This window comes from Cynocephalus volans, chromosome 4, assembly GCF_027409185.1.
Source record: "Cynocephalus volans isolate mCynVol1 chromosome 4, mCynVol1.pri, whole genome shotgun sequence".
NCBI classification, from domain to species: domain Eukaryota; kingdom Metazoa; phylum Chordata; class Mammalia; order Dermoptera; family Cynocephalidae; genus Cynocephalus; species Cynocephalus volans.
The window spans coordinates 74368275-74385548 of NC_084463.1; the positions used below are offsets into that span (position 1 = coordinate 74368275).

General features: G+C 37.9%; 1 protein-coding gene across 1 annotated transcript in view; it reads right to left on the reverse strand.

The window, feature by feature from the left end:
* The window catches only part of CNTN5 (contactin 5), a 473778-nt gene that overhangs the window by 314262 nt on the left and 142242 nt on the right, over positions 1 to 17274 (reverse strand). Inside the window, exon 7 of the mRNA XM_063094835.1 lies at positions 12846 to 12948. Within this exon, the coding sequence (XP_062950905.1) occupies positions 12846 to 12948 (103 nt within the window). The remainder of the gene's footprint in view (positions 1 to 12845; positions 12949 to 17274) is intronic.

Sequence of the window (17274 nt, forward strand, 5' to 3'; positions counted from 1 at the left end):
TTTTTTTAATTTTATTTTGTCGGTACACATTGTGGCTGATTATTGCTCCCCATCACCAAAACCTCCCTCCCTCCTCCCTCCCCCCTCCCCCCCAACAATGTCCTTTCTGTTTGCTTGTCGTATCAACTTCAAGTAATTGTGGTTGTTATACCTTCTTCACCCCCCCGTTATTTTATTTATTTATTTTGTGTGTGTGTGTGTGTGTGTGAATTTATATATTAATTTTTAGCTCCCACCAATAAGTGAGAACATGTGGTATTTCTCTTTCTGTGCCTGACTTGTTTCACTTAATATAATTCTCTCAAGGTCCATCCATGTTGTTGCAAATGGCAGTATTTCATTCGTTTTTATAGCTGAGTAGTATTCCATTGTGTAGATGTACCACATTTTCCGTACCCACTCATCTGATGATGGACATTTGGGCTGGTTCCAACTCTTGGCTATTGTAAAGAGTGCTGCGATGAACATTAGGGAACAGGTATACCTTCAACTTGGTGATTTCCATTCCTCTGCGTATATTCCCAACAGTGGGATAGCTGGGTCGTATGGTAGATCTATCTGCAATTGTTTGAGGAACCTCCATACCATTTTCCATAGAGGCTGCACCATTTTGCAGTCCCACCAACAATGTATGAGAGTTCCTTTTTCTCCACAACCTCGCCAGCATTTATCGTTCAGGGTCTTTTGGATTTTAGCCATCCTAACTGGGGTTAGATGGTATCTCAGTGTGGTTTTGATTTGCATTTCCTGGATGCTGAGTGATGTTGAGCATTTTTTCATATGTCTGTTGGCCATTTGTATATCTTCCTTAGAGAAATGCCTGCTTAGCTCTTTTGCCCATTTTTTAATTGGGTTGCTTGTTTTCTTCTTGTAAAGTTGTTTGAGTTCCTTATATATTCTGGATATTAATCCTTTGTCAGATGTATATTTTGCAAATATTTTCTCCCACTCTGTTGGTTGTCTTTTAACTCTGTTAATTGTTTCTTTTGCTGTGCAGAAGCTTTTTAGTTTGATATAATCCCATTTGTTTATTTTTCCTTTGGTTGCCCGTGCTTTTGGGGTCGTATTCATGAAGTCTGTGTCCAGTCCTATTTCCTGAAGTGTTTCTCCTATGTTTTCTTTAAGAAGTTTTATTGTTTCAGGGTGTATATTTAAATCCTTAATCCATTTTGAGTTGATTTTAGTATACTGTGAGAGGTATGGATCTAGTTTCATTCTCCTGCATATGGATATCCAGTTATCCCAGCACCATTTGCTGAAGAGGCAGTCCCTTCCCCAGTGAATAGGCTTGGTGCCTTTGTCAAAGATCAGATGGCAGTAAGTGTGTGGGTTGATTTCTGGATTCTCTATTCTATTCCATTGGTCAGTGTGTCTGTTTTTATGCCAGTACCATAGTGTTTTGGTTATTATAGCTTTGTAGTATAGCTTAAAGTCAGGTAGTGTTATGCCTCCAGCTTTATTTATTTTTTGCTCAGCATTGCTTTGGCTATGCGTGGTCTTTTATTGTTCCATATAAATGTCTGGATAGTTTTTTCCATTTCTGAGAAAAATGTCTTTGGAATTTTGATGGGGATTGCATTGAACTTGTATATCACTTTGGGTAGTATGGACATTTTCACTATGTTGATTCTTCCAATCCAAGAGCATGGGATATCTTTCCATCTTCTTGTATCCTCTCTAATTTCTCTCAGCAGTGGTTTGTAGTTCTCATTATAGAGATTTTTCAACTCCTTGGTTAACTCAAATCCTAAGTATTTTATTTTTTTGATGGCTATTGTAAATGGGCAGGCTTTCTTGATTTCACGTTCTGCATGTTCACTATTGGAGAAAAGAAATGCTACTGATTTTTGTGTGTTGATTTTGTATCCTGCTACTGTGCTGAAATCATTTATCAATTCCAGCAGTTTTTTTGTAGAGGTTTTAGGCTGATCGATATATAGGATCATGTCATCTGCAAACAGGGACATTTTGTCTTCATCTTTTCCAATCTGGATGCCCTTTACTTCCTTCTCATCTCTGATTGCTCTGGCTAGTACTTCCAACACTATGTTGAATAGGAGTGGTGAGAGTGGGCATCCTTGTCTAGTTCCTGTTCTTAAAGGAAAAGCTTTCAGCTTTTCCCCATTCAGGATCATATTGGCAGTGGGTTTGGCATATATGGCTTTAATTATGTTGAGATACTTTCCCTCTATACCTAACTTATAGAGGGTCTTTGTCATGAATGAGTGCTGAACTTTATCAAATGCTTTTTCAGCATCTATAGAGATGATCATATGGGCCTTGTGTTTGAGTGTATTAATATGGTGTATCACATTTATTGATTTGCGTATGTTGAACCAACCTTGCATCCTTTGGATGAATCCCACTTGATCGTGGTGAATAATTTTACATGTGTGTTGCTGTATTCTGTTTGCTAGTATTTTAGTAAGGATTTTTGCATCTATATTCATCAAGGATATCGGCCTGTAGTTTTCTTTTTTGGTTATATCTTTACCTGGTTTTGGTATCAGGATGATGTTTGCTTCATAGAATGAGTTTGGGAGATTTGCATCCGTTTCAATCTTTTGGAATAGTTTGTAAAGAATCGGTGTCAATTCCTCTTTGAATGTTTGGTAAAATTCTGCTGTGAATCCATCTGGTCCTGGGCTTTTCTTTGTTGGGAGCCTTCTTATAACAGCTTCAATCTCCTTTATTGTTATTGGTCTGTTCAAATTTTCTACGTCTTCATGGTTCAGTTTTGGGAGCTTGTATGTGTCCAGGAATTTATCCATTTCCTCCAGATTTTCAAATTTGTTGGCGTATAGTTGTTTATAGTAGTCTTGAATGATTCCTTGTATTTCAGATGAATCAGTTGTAATATCGCCTTTTTCATTTCTAATTTTGGTTATTTGAGTCTTCTCTCGTCTTTTTTTTTTGCCATGCTAATGGTTTGTCAATTTTATTTATCTTTTCAAAATACCAACTTTTTGATTCGTTGATCTTTTGAATTGTTTTTTGGGTTTCAATTTCATTCAGTTCTGCTCTGATCTTAATGATTTCTTTCCGTCTGCTAACTTTAGGTTTGGATTGTTCTTGTTTTTCTAGTTCTTTAAGGTGAAGTGTTAGGTTGTTCACTTGCCATCTTTCCATTCTTCTGAAGTGAGCGTTTAATGCAATAAATTTCCCCCTCAATACTGCTTTTGCAGTATCCCACAGGTTTTGGTATGATGTATCATTGTTTTCATTAGTTTCAATAAATTTTTTGATTTCCTGCTTGATTTCTTCTTGGACCCATATGTCATTAAGTAGAATGCTGTTTAATTTCCATGTGTTTGTATAGTTTCCAGAGGTTCGTTTGTTATTAATTTCTAGTTTTAATCCATTGTGGTCTGAGAAGATACATGGGATAATTCCAATTTTTTTGAATTTATTGAGACTTGATTTGTGACCTAATATGTGATCTATCCTGGAGAATGATCCATGTGCTGATGAGAAGAATGAATATTCTGAGGTTGTTGGGTGGAATGTTCTGTAGATATCTGCCAATTCCAATTGGTCTAGAGTCTTGTTTAGATCTTGTGTTTCTCTACTGATTCTTTGCCTAGATGATCTGTCTAATATTGACAGTGGGGTGTTCAGGTCCCCTGCTATTATGGTATTAGTGTCTATTTCCTTCTTTAGGTCTAATAGAGTTTGTTTTATAAATCTGGCTGCTCCAACATTGGGTGCGTACATATTTACGATTGTTATGTCTTCTTGATGGATCAGTCCTTTTATCATTAAGTAGTGTCCCTCATTGTCTCTATTTATGGTTTTTAGTTTAAAGTTTATTTTGTCAGATATAAGAATAGCTACTCCAGCTTTTTTTTCTTTTCTGTTTGCATGGTAAATCTTTTTCCATCCTTTCACTCTTAGTCTATGTGAATCTTTATGGGTGAGGTGGGTCTCTTGTAGGCAGCATATAGTTGGGTCCTCCTTTTTGATCCAGTCAGCCAGTCTGTGTCTTTTGATTGGGGAATTTAAGCCTTTTACATTAAGAGTTGTTATTGAAAGGTGTTGATTTATTCCTAGCATTTTATTGGTTGTTTGGTTGTCTTAGGTGTCTTTTGTTTCTTGCTTTCTGATTTACTGTTTGGTTTCTGTGTTTGTTGGTTGCTTAGGTTGTAGATAGCGTTTTTGTTTGATTGTTTTCTCTTCATGAATGCCATTTTTATTATACTAGTGTGTTTTGATTTTTCTTGGGTTTTTTTTGGCAGTAGTAGTTATTTTTCAGGAACTAAACCCAGTACTCCCTTTAGGATTTCTTGTAAGGGTGGTCGTGTGGTAGTGAACTCCCACAGTTTTTGTTTGTCTGAGAAATATACTATTTGCCCTTCCTTTCGGAAGGATAGCCTTGCAGGGTAGAGTATTCTTGGCTGGCAATCTTTGTCTTTTAGTATTTTGAATATATCATCCCATTCCTTTCTAGCTTTTAGGGTTTGTGATGAAAAGTCTGATGTTAGCCTGATTGGGGCTCCCTTATAGGTGATATGATGCTTCTCTCTTGCAGCCTTTAAGATTCTCTCTTTGTCTTTGAGTTTTGCCAGTTTGACTATAACATGTCTTGGAGAAGGCTTTTTTGGGTTGAATACATTTGGAGATCGTTGAGCTTCCAGGATTTGAAGATCTGTGATTTTTCCTACACGTGGGAAGTTTTCTGCCACTATTTTGTTGAATATATTTTCAATGGAATCTCCATTTTCCTCCCCTTCTGGAATACCCATGACTCAGATATTTGAACGCTTAAGGTTGTCTGATATCTCTCTCAGATTGTCTTCAATGTCTTTGATTCTTTTTTCTTTCTTTTGGTCTGCTTGTGTTATTTCAAACAGCCCATCTTCAAGTTCAGAGGTTCTCTCTTCAACTTCAACAAGCCTGCTGGTTAAACTCTCCGTTGTGCTTTTTATTTTGCTGAATAACTTCTTCAGTTCAGCAAGTTCTGCTACATTTTTTTTCAGGACATTGATTTCCTTGTACATTTCCTCTTTCAGATCCTGTATGCTTTTCCTCATTTCATCATGATGTCTAGCTGAGTTTTCTTGTATCTCATTCAGTTTCCTTAGAATTATCACTCGAAATTCCTTGTCAGTCATTTCAAGGGCTTCTTGTTCTATAGGATCTAGAGTTTGAGATTTATTAACTTTTGGTGGTGTACTTTCTTGATTTTTTGTATTTCCGGTATCTTTTTTTTGGTGTTTATTCATTGTGGCAGGGGGTTTCACAGCCCACTGGTTTGAGACTAATGACTAACTAAGATGTTGCTGTGGTTGCCAATTTCGTATGGCTACCTCCGTGACTGCTCAGTTGGCCTCTAGTGCCTTGTGTGTATGGTTGCCTCGGTTCTTGGGCCTCTCCAGGGAGCCACCTTTCTGGTCCGCTTGGACTCTGCTGGGCTGGTGGATCACGTACCACAGGGTTTGTGATCTCTGTTGAGCTTTCACTTCCTGTGTAGGACTCCTCCCTGTTCCGTGTGCTCTGGCCCAGGCTGTTGGATCGTGCAGTGGCGACCCCACAGGGTGTGGGGTTTCTGTTGAGTCTCCGCCTCCCTGGCCGCACGTCTCCCCACTCTGTGCACACTGTGCTGGGCTGGGACGTGTCTTCTGCAACCCTCATCTATCAGCTGGGCCTTCAAGACCCTGCTCGGCACCGCCTTGCCCAGGAAGTCTACCTGGTTTCTGGTAGGCACAGACAACCGGTCGCTCTAGGTGCCTTTGTAGCACAGTGTAGATCTTTCTCGGGACTTGTTTACCTTTGTATCCCCCCGGCATGGATCGAGTCTAGCGCCCGCCTGCAGCCAGCTCTCTGGCACGTTCATGCAGACTTGGGAACTCTCCTACCACACTATTCCCAATCAGAAATTGGTTAGGCGTTTTTCTGAACTGGTGGCCACAGAGATGGTATCTGCCTCCCAGTAACAGGAAGTTTACCGGGGGCCAGAGTCCAGGGTGTGGTGGAGTGACAGTCGGCCCCGCCCATACTTCTTTGCCCTCCTGTCACTGGCCGGGGACTCCTCACGCCACCAGCCCCACCAGAGAACCGTGGAGGGAGTGGGAGGGGAGGCTGGCCTGCAGGCTCCGGAAAGCCCCGCACTGGAGCAAGCAAGTGGGAAGGCTCAGTGAGGGACCGAGCTGGGTGGAGCTGACAGCACCTGGGAAAATGAAGGCAGCCCCGGGGCGGTGAGTGACCCGGTGATGCAGGCGGAAGCCGGGTGGGTGTCAGCCCCCCGAGCAGGGCTGGGCCAGGGGTCACTCACAGGGCTTTGCCAGGTCGGGCGCTCACTCTCTGCCTCTGGTTTGTCGCCTTCCCCGTTCTCGGCTGCTGCTGCCTCAGGCTGTTCAGTCGGTCCCGCGGCGCGGCTCGGGCGCTCCCAGGTATCTTCTTTAATGCCGGCCTGAAACCTCAAATCCTGAATAGGGCCGCTGGCCACCTTCAGCGCGGCCCCGGCCTCCGGGATCCTGTCTGCATCCACAGCAGCCCTGGCGCCGTGTTCTGAGATTCTAATTTTTAATAATTCCAATTCTTCCTTTCAACTCTAGAGATGGTAGCTGCTTTTTGCAGTTACTAACTCTCTGTATTTTAAATTTCTAATTTTTACTCTGTGTTACCTAGTTAGCAACATGTGTAGGCTAGACTTAAACACTGAGCACACCCAGTTGAAAATATCACTGCCTTTCCATTACATACCGCACTAGAAAGAACCATTGAAATGAAATATTTATGAAGGCTCTAATGGATTTCTTACCTGCATTGTCCTTTGACCCCTTATCTCTCACTTCCTTTCAAGAGGATTATGTCTGGTGTTTAAAAGCAGACCTGGGAAATAGCAAAAATAACCCTTCTTCCCTAGCCAAGATCTCTGGGCTGGTTGCTGGGCAAGAAAAGCCCATTTCTGCTTTCTGCATATGCTACCAACCAATTTAAAATGTTATGTAATAATGTTGTGGTCAAAGGCAGCTAATTAAGTCTGCCTGAGTCTATCCTTAATATTTAGCCCAAGCGTGGGTGGATGAGTGGCCAGCAAAAAAGAATGTTTAAAATTTTCATTTCTAACCCTGACCTAGATCATTTCTCTCCTTTCAGGGAACATAACATCTAAATCATCAGAAGACAAATGGGTATTGCATTCTTACAGCATGTGGGATGGAGCTTCTTCTACTGCCTCTCTTGAGAAGCCATTTTTCCTGTAACAACTCATTTTGTTAAGAACTTCTCCATTACACCCAATCTAATTTTGCTAGTTTAATCCCATATTGTTGGAATTTAAGTCCGCCACCCCACCCTGTTGAAACTGGAGAACAGCTTGTGAGGAATCTCTTGATAATAACCCTCCATATGTCCAAAACAGCCATTTCTTTCCAAAGTAATTAATTCCCCTCCCCCCTCCTTTTTTTTTTTTTTTTTTTTTTTTTTTTTACATTTTGATGTATTTCTCAAGCCTTTACACACCTTTTTTCCCACTTTGGATCCTCTTTAAGCATTTCCCATTTTTGTGGGGGAAATATCTTTGCAGAATTGACCAATATCAAGCACAGCATGTCATAGTCACTTTCTAAGTTCTGTACTCAATATTGTGTAAATCCATTTTAAGCGCAATTTCTAGGAGTGAACTGGTACAGTCCTAATGTGTTCTGTCCTGGCAGCCAATAGAAACCATCTGATTTTTGCTAAGTTCAAATTTAAGTCGTGATTTCTTTAGAAAAAAAACTTGCAGTTTATCACTTTCTGATTGACTTTTTACTTAACTTCAAATTAGGGAGGATGGTGAACTTGAGTGAGATTGAGAGATAGTGAAATTTAATAACCTAAAGTCATTTACTTTTTTCTATCTTCCCTTAAGAATACAGAAAAAGTATGAGCTTCTATGTTTAAAAAGTGTCTGTGCACTATAGCTGCCTTAATTTACATCCTCTAAGTTACAGGAACTGAATACCTCCAGGAACAGATCATGAAGAGGTAAATGCACTTTTCAAGAAAAATAAAAACATAGTTTGTGAGCAATAAAACAGTATTCTGATGTGTTCTGAAAGTATGATTCCTTGACAATCAATGAAATTTTCAAGTTTGGCCCATCAAAGATTCATGAAGTCTTGTCACGGGCCAGAGAAAGTTAAAAGGAAGAAAATCTGTTACTGTCATTTAGTCTCAGTTTAAGGTTGGAACAAAAAAGGACAGGCAGTGAATCTCTCTAGAGATAAAGATTGACTGTGGGGGAATAGCTTGATCAGGTTGTGCAACTGATGTTTATGTAATGACTAAGACCAGATTTAAGAAGGTGTGATACTAGATTCAGCAAGATGTATGAATAAAGAATGGCATCTCTTTGAGAACAGAGACTACCAAAATCTTGTAAGCTAGGACAGTGCCTGACACATAGGTGGCTCTCAAAACTTTCAGACCTGTATGCAGCTCAAGGTTCTTTCAAGGTACTTTAGCTCATTTACATTTATGAGATGAGCTATGCAAAGCCCATCCCTTGCTTTTTGGCACCTCTGCATTAATGAATGAGTTGTTTTTCCTTAAGGGACGAGGTGTATCTAAGAAGGTGTTTTTTATTTTTTAATTGTTATTATTTATTATTAGCATATTCATTATTACAAATTGTGATATTTCTTTATGCCCTTTACCCAACCTATCACTCTCTAAACCCCCTCCCTCCCTACCCCCATCTCTAGTGTCCTTATGCTTGTTCTCTCCTTCTGAGAGTTCAATGTGTTGTTGTGGTCCTACCTTCCTTCCACCCACCCACCCAGTTATGAGTGATAACATGTGGTATTTCTTTTTCCTTGTCTGGTTTATTTCACTTTATTTCACTTATTTCATCCATGGTGCTGCAAAGGGCAGAATTTCATTCTTTTTTATGGCTGAGTAGTATTCCATAGTGTACATATACCATATATTCCTTATCCATTCATCTGTCAATGGACATTTAGGTTGGTCCCATATCATGGCTATTGTAAACAGAGCTGCAGTGAACATGGGAGTGCAGGTATCCCTTCAACATGATGATTTCCATTCCTTTGGATATATACCCAGAAGGTGTTTGATTCAGTGAATAACACAATAAAAACAGTGATTCTAGTAGAAAATTTGGATTGCCCCAGTAAGGCCAGGAGGAAGGATAGTTGGAAACAGCAAGGTTTTGTGCTAATGATCTTCTTTCTGTTTGTCCCTCAAGCCATTACTGCATCCAACATTTCTCTCTGTGATATATATTTTTCACTGTCCTTCACTCTAGCCTCCAAATATGATAAATTTCTCTCATTCTTTCCCTCAAAACAAACCAACCAACCCTTCTTAGGTTATGTTGCATGACTTGGACATGATAATAAGCTTTGAGAATAAAATAAAAATAAAGTTTCAGTTATATAAGATAAATAAGCTCTACAATAATGATGCTGTACAACATTGTGCCTATAGTTAACAACACTGTATTATGGACTTAAAAATTTAAGAGGGTAGATCTCATGATAAGTGTTCTTACCACAATAAAAAAGAGAGCTGGAGAAATTGTTCATTTATCAAAAAGAGATCCTTGATGGAGTGAGGCAAAAACAGGCAAGAAAAGGTGGGGACAAGAGTAGGAGTGTAAATTTGGATGTAAATAGCAGAATATGAGAGGGCAAATGAGAATGGTGTGGAGTGTATGTGGATGGATTATTTGGGGAGGACAGGATAAAGTACAAGGACCTTATTTATTATTTATTATTTGCTAATAACCAAGAGTTGATTGGATTAAGTAGACAGAGTATTTCTAAGTTCATTCATTCCTTCAGCAAATATTTCCTGAGTGCTGTCTATGTGCCAGGTACTGTGGTAGGCACTAGGAATACGCAAGTGAGGAGATGGTCATAATTCCTGCTATCATGAACTTAAAGTCTAATGTGGAAACTGTGCTAATTATTCTGTCCCCCTCGCTTCCCTGTCACCCTCCACTTCCCCTCACACTCTCTGATTTGCTTGGGGTACTGATGACTGCATCCTCTGGCTTGTAAAGTATCTTCTGGCTGCCTTCAGCCATAGGAGCCACCAGAGGAGATCAGAGGCATGAGGAAAAAGTCAGGATATGAATTTCTTAATCCTTCCTTCAGCTGTATTCTTATGGCTGAATCTCTTCAAGGATACAGTGACTACAGCTCCCATTTGGTGGCCCCTGGGCCACTCCATATCTCCTGCTTTCCCTGGTTCTGCTAACACCATCTCCTTCCCCTTGCTACTTCAGACTTAAGGGTGATAATGAGTTCTTGCTATCACTGGTCAACAAATCCCTCAGTTTCTCTTGGCCCTCTTAACTGGGCTCACAGATCTTCAATTCATCCCTTTACTAAACTCTAGTGAGCCATCTGAGTTGAATACTGTTTCCAGCTGGGTTCCAGACTGATACAGATAGATGTTTTTTAAGTAGAGAAACACATAGGTAAATAATTTAAAATTGTGTTAAGGGTCATGGAGGAAAAAAAAAACCCCACAAATATTTAGATAGAGAATAATGGATGTAAGTTAGATAAAGTAGTATATTGAAGTTGGGGCCGGAAAATAAGTTGGAGCCACCATGGAAAGAACAGGAAAAGAATGTTCCTAGTAGTAGAAACAGCAAGTGCAAAGGACATGAGACAGAAAAGACCTTGGCATGTCCCATTACAGAATTTGATTATAATGCTGTATTAGGAATATTTGGTTAAAACACTCTGTGAGGAGATGCCAAGGGGAAGGATCAGACTGAGCGGTAGGATCCTGACCAATATCTAGTGTCAGATACCAAAGTTCTTGAAACAGACAAAGGCCCACCAGAACATCATATAGTTGTTAAAGTGGGAAGAAGCTCAGGTGAGCTGTGGGAATTAAGCAGATGCTCAGGCATTAATGTGAAATTGCTAAGATCATGTTGGTATGCAATGATGATCTACTCCACATGATAACATGCTGTAAAGAAATTAACACATGTCAAGATGTTATTTCTTTGATCTTCTTGGTTTCATGAGAGAGGCAGATTAGTCTTTAGGTAGACATAGATTTCTTTATAACATATTTCTTTTTTTCATAATTGTGGCATTTCATAGAAAGGATATCAAATGATCAACAGAGACTTTTTTTGACTGAAGAGGTATGTCCTTTTTATCCTCTCTTTTATTTATCTACTTTTGGGAAGAAGAAAGCAAAGAAGGAGTGGAGAAGTTGAAGAAAATAAAGTATTGAAAGAATGTAAATGATTTGACAGTTGGATTCTACCTAGAACAAAAGGAACTTTAAGCATCAATTTACTAAGCATATTTGAAGGTTTCCAAAAGCAACCACATCTGAGTTATTAAATAAGCCTGCCTGAGGAAATATTCTATATTGTTTTTTCCCTATAAATCTAGTTCTTTAATTTGTTTTACAATATGACCTTCCTTTGTTTGTGGCTTTAGTACAAATTCTGGCATTTAAGAATTATTTAACTTCAGATATACTAAAATGTTTGGCATCAAGGCAGAATGCATTATTTTTGCATTTATCAGAATTGAGCTTCTTATCTGGGACATATTCAGGCATATTTGACAACACAACATGGAAAATAGTGAAAAACAAGACTTTTAAAGTATTCAATCTTATGCGCTTAACCAATCTTTTGGTTTAGAAGGCATACTCAGATATCTGCTCAAATACCTCCTGGATATATTTTAAGTTCTTAAAATATATTTGTAATTATGGGCATCTTTTGCTTACAAGAAAGGCCACATAGCAATTTATTTTGCTTTTAGTCTATTATGATCTTTCTTCTACTTAGATTTGACCAGAACTGCACATACAAGTTATTTTAATCAGTCTTGAAATTTGAACACATGGTGTTTACTATGTTCATCCCCTAAACCTCCACATATTAGCTAAATTTTTCATGTTTACTAATATTTTTTTCACCCACAGGCTAATCCTACTTTAATAGGCACATTTATGTACGATGTTTAATCTTCAAGTACTTTATAGTTATGCTGTGGGAGTTAGCTCACCACAACTGAAGTTAAATGATTAGTAACTCCGATAGAGATGCATTTATGCAAATTACAATTATAGAGTCTAGAAAGGACCCTGAGGTCTTATCATACTAAAAAAACACAAAACAACAACATTCTTTTTAAAATAAATTATAGTACTCTAATCAAATATAATCAAGATCTGACTCCTATATCTGATCCCAATACCCATATTGTAAGCATCATTGACAAGTGACTATATGTAACAGGATTTAAACCCTCAGAAATGGAATCATTAAGTATTTCAGGCATTAATTAGGTTGTAAGATAAATTATCTCTCTGATTTGGGGAATGATTATGTGTTGTACATACTGACAGGTGTTGCTATCATGTTATTAATTCAGGAAATATCAAATTAATCAGTTGGCTCTCTGTAACTATTTTCTTTATAATTTTTATCTGTCTTATTGTATCTCATCAGAATCTGTGTCTAATACATGAGGAGCAGATAGTACTTGTTCTTTTATCTTTCTTTTATTTACATCAGTCCTGAATGAAATTTAAGGATGTTACTGAAATTTTAGGACAAGTAGGCAAAAAGATGTAAAGCTCTTTTTTTCATTTAGTGAAGTTTTCTTTATGTAAAAATAGCAAAATTTTATGCATTACTGTCCATAGAAATTACTAGAAAGATAATTATAATTAGTTACAGCGTCAATTCCCATTTGCACTTCTTTTTAAAAATAAATAGCCACCATGGAGCTTCTGGGAAAACGAAACCTAGCAAAAAAAAAAAAAAAAAAAAAAAAAATCCAAAAATAAGATATGTCACATTTTAATAATCAATTGTGTCTAATTATGGAAGAAAATGTACTTACTTGCCAAGTGCAAAGCACTCCATCTTAACAGTTGTTCCCTTAGCAGCCGTAACCGTGAAAGGAAAATGGACCTCAATTTTCGGCTCATACTCTCCCATCACACCTGGGAAATAAAGAATAGTCTTTAAACATAAAATGAATGTCACAGTTTCTTTCCAGTTCTGGAGATGTTACATTGAAAACCACTGTAGTTTTGTTGGTAATATCTCTTTGATGACTGCTAAACTTTTTGATGCATTGTAATGAGAAGTACATTTAGGCTCAGTCATTATAATGAGATCCTAGCCTTCCTTAAGGATTGGACTGCATGCATGCTAAATGACATTTAAAGTAATAACTATTGAAAGGGCAGTAGTTGTTACTGATTATTCTCCAAAGGAAATAAACAACTATGAGCATTTTCCATGGTAAAAAATTGCATTAATTTTTAAAAAATAAGTAAAAGTACCATAACTTCCTTTATTATTGCCAAATAAATTAAATCAACACATATTTATTTATTTTATTTTATTTTTTGACCGGTAAGGGGATCACAACCCTTGGCTTGGTGTGGTCCACACCACGCTCAGGCAGTGAGCCCACCGGCCATCCCTATATAGGATCCGAACCAGTGGCCTCGGCATTACCAGTGCCACACTCTCCCGAATGAGCCACGGGGCCAGCCCCAATACATATTTATTGAATATCTATAACACACAAAGCATTTTGCTAAGCATTGTGGGGGTTACAGAGATTAACCAGCCATAGACTGTGATCTCAAGTTCTCAACAAATATATTCTTAAAGATGGAAACAACATACACTCAAGAATGTGAGGAAAGCTACATATCAAAACAGGAAGTAGTGCAAGATAGGAAGTGATGAGTGCCATGATCGAGGTATTTCTAAAGTATTATGCACATTTGAGGTGATCATATGAAGAGTTAGGATTTGAATATGAGGGGAAAAGGTAGGAGAAAAAGTAGATCTATAGAAATAGAGAAGAGGTGGAAAACCACCACAAATAGGAATATCAGTTTTTCTGGCATGTTGGTATGTGAGAGAAATCAATGAACAGGTAAATTTGGGAATATAGATGGATTCCAAAAATAGAGCTCCTTGATTAACAGAGTAAGACATTCAGACTTTAATCTGTAAGTAATTTGGAGTGATTGGGCTTTTGAATGGGGGAATAGCATTATTCTGGAGAAAGGTAAATCACCTATGTTATTTCAATAATCCAAAATAGAGATAATAAAGACCTGAACTTAATTATAGTAGTAAAAATAGAGAAAAGGCACTTGAGGGAAAAACCAAGAAAGAATTGAACTAGTAAAACTTGGCACACAATAAGGGTGGGAGCAGTATCAAAAATAAAATAGTTTTCTGCTTAGGTGTTGGATGATGTCAGTAAAAGAAAAAAGAATACAGCTACAGCAGAAAAGCTGATGCTTTTCAATTTAAGACTATTGTGATTGAAATACCCACAAGATATTGAAAAGAAAGTATCTGACCATATAGTGCAAATGAAAGAATAAAGCTCGGATATAGAGATGGTAGTCGAAGCCTTGAGATTAGATACAGCTTTTAACCATGAAAGAACAACACACTAACCAAGGTCTGGAGGATTCTGTTGTTAGTGCCATCAGGTAGCCCTGAAGCTAATTTTTTCTCAAAAATAATCTTTAGGGACTCCCTATGTGTAAAGTACCACAGGAAAAAAAAAATCTATGGTTTAGCACAGATGCTTCACTGAGGAGACTCTGTGTGTTTGGAGGTGTCTATGTTGATGGACATGTGCGTGTGTATAGGTCTTTGTGCATATATGGCTGTGTGTATAATACCTTTACGTATGTGTGTGAAATGAGAGAAGAGAGAAAGGAATCCAGACAGAGTGCGATAAATGCTATAAGATATCAAGGTAAGATACTCTGGACATACAAAAGGAGAAGGGGTTAACTTTGGCAAGGAAAACCTTTTCTGTGTTTTCGTTTACATATATATTTAGTGGCATTTAAGATGAGCCTTGAAGGAAGAGTATGGACAACTTTAGATGGAGTGTTTAAGTTCACTCAAGGCAGGAAGATTATCTTTGCTCTTTGTTCTATTTTTTTGCAAAGCCATCTCAGCAGAGAAAATATCACTAATATTTTCATCAGAGATTGCTAGACTTGGTTCTGCTATGACTGGACTGTGCCATCTCTGACCTCAGTGACTTCTGGGTGTCCTTTTTCTAATCTGTAAACTGAGGGGATAGAAAAGAAAAAACATTAACATAATTTCCGGCATAATTGTTGCCTTGATTGCTTCATAGTCTAAAGCTTGCCACACAAGAACCTGATAAACAGCAAGTGTATAAGTGCTTTGTAGTATTATGTCATTCGAAACATGTTTAAGCATGTCTTCTCTATCTCTTTCATCATTATGTTTTCCTTTTCTACTTCTTTTTAGTATCTCCTCCTGCCTTTCCCCATTACACTTTCCAATTTATTTTACTTTCTCCTTGTGTCCTCTTTTTTCTTCTATGTCTCTCCTAGCTACTTGAATAGCAGGATTTGGCCTGCTGATGACACCTATAAACTCAGCTGTGTGTATCCAATGGTGTGAAGTCTATCTTTAATGCCCTCTTACTTGAAAGCCCCGTGTGATGACTCCCAGGCATCCCGTTCAGCAGCTACTTTTGACTGCGCACATGAAGCAGTCCCCAAAATCAGTTTCTGATTTCCCCATTCATTCTTAAAATTGATTCTGTACTGTTCTTTACCTTCACTGTCTGTTAATCTGATGACTCAGTAACACCTGATTTATCATGCTGATTCTTATTAAATGTAAGCTTCTTACTTGCATGGGTCCCTGTGAGTACTGGCAGTTACTGAGTGTCACAGAGTGTTGCAGTGGAAATCAGGCCAAATTGAGAAAATATTTCTATATAATTATTTGTGTAAATTGTTCAAAGAGATCTTAAAAGGGACCTGAATATCCAAAACTATAGTAACTCATTTTGATTTCTTTTTCCCTTCTAAATAAATATTCTCTTTAGAACGCATTTTAATATTAATACTTTTGTATTCTTTTTTTATTGAGGAAGTTCCCTTAGTTGTATATTTCAGGCCCTTCAAAACCTAGATTTGCTACCGAATAATATCAAAGTATTATTGATACTATTGGCTAATAGTATTATTATTATTGGGATCCAGACGCATATATTCTCTTTCTTTTCTTCTAGATAACCTATGTGAATATCATAGAAGACATCCTTTCATTGCTTTCATCCTTAAGAATGACTCAAAGGATAGGCACTCCTGGTAGTATTTGGTAAGTAATTTTGCTTAGGCAGAGTCTTCTGGTGTATCTCAAATAATTTCCATTATGGCCAAAGAAAATGTTAAGCCTTACTTCAAGACTCAAGAAGTTGCTGATATCTGAACTATGTATTACAAGTAAAATGAAAAGATTTGGATAAGAGGCTTCAAATTATGTTGCCTAATTTGAGCTACACTGCAAGAAATTATAACTGGTTCTTTTAAATTTTTCTCTGAGAGTGATGAGATAAGGAAAGATGAGAAAGATCTTGAGGTATATCTTTCTCTTTAACAATTGATCACACTCAGAAATTAAGTTTTGCTTTACATTTCACTGGATAATTACGTTAGACCTAAAGCTGACCTTAGCTTATGTAATTTATCCTTCTTCTTTTAAAGATGAGAGAAGTGAAAGTCAAAGGGTTCAAGTAACAGCCAAGATCATATAGAATGCTATTTGTGAAATTGGAACAAAAATAGGATTTTCTGACCTTAAGTCCAGAGCTCTTTTCCTGACATCACCCTGTTGAGGAACTTTAATAACAGAGTCCAGATATACCACATGTACTACATTAATCATTGACTACCTACCACAGCTACACGGTTTATTTCAGGTGCAATTTTTTCTATCTCAATTCATACACAGCTGAGCTTGTAATCTTTTTTGTTGGGCAGGGTTTGAGGCTGAAAAAAATGGTAACGGTCCCAGAAGACACATAGTTGAAGATCAAAATATTGGTTTGTCTCTTTAGTTATGTTAGTACTTTGATTTTTTGATTGCCCCTAGTATCGAGCTGAATATTGTTCAAGAGACACTGTAGTGTGTCTTTATCTCTTTCCCCACGCCTGTCTCTCCTGGCTTACTTGGTTGCCCTACTTTAGAATTACATGCCATTAGAAGGTGACCCCAAATTATCCTAATTCCTAATAAACAGAAGCCTTCTAGCTGAGATCACATTACTCTCCTTCTATGTCTTTATGGTTGTTGATTTTCTTATTTATCCCAATTACTTACAGAGAGCTAGGTTGCTTCTCCCTAAGTAGAATGCAATTTAGAGCAGCGTTTCTTCAAGCACATTACAGAACAGAGAGCCAATGGCATCAGAAAAATTTGTACAACTTATTAAAAGTTCAGGTAACAGGGTCTAA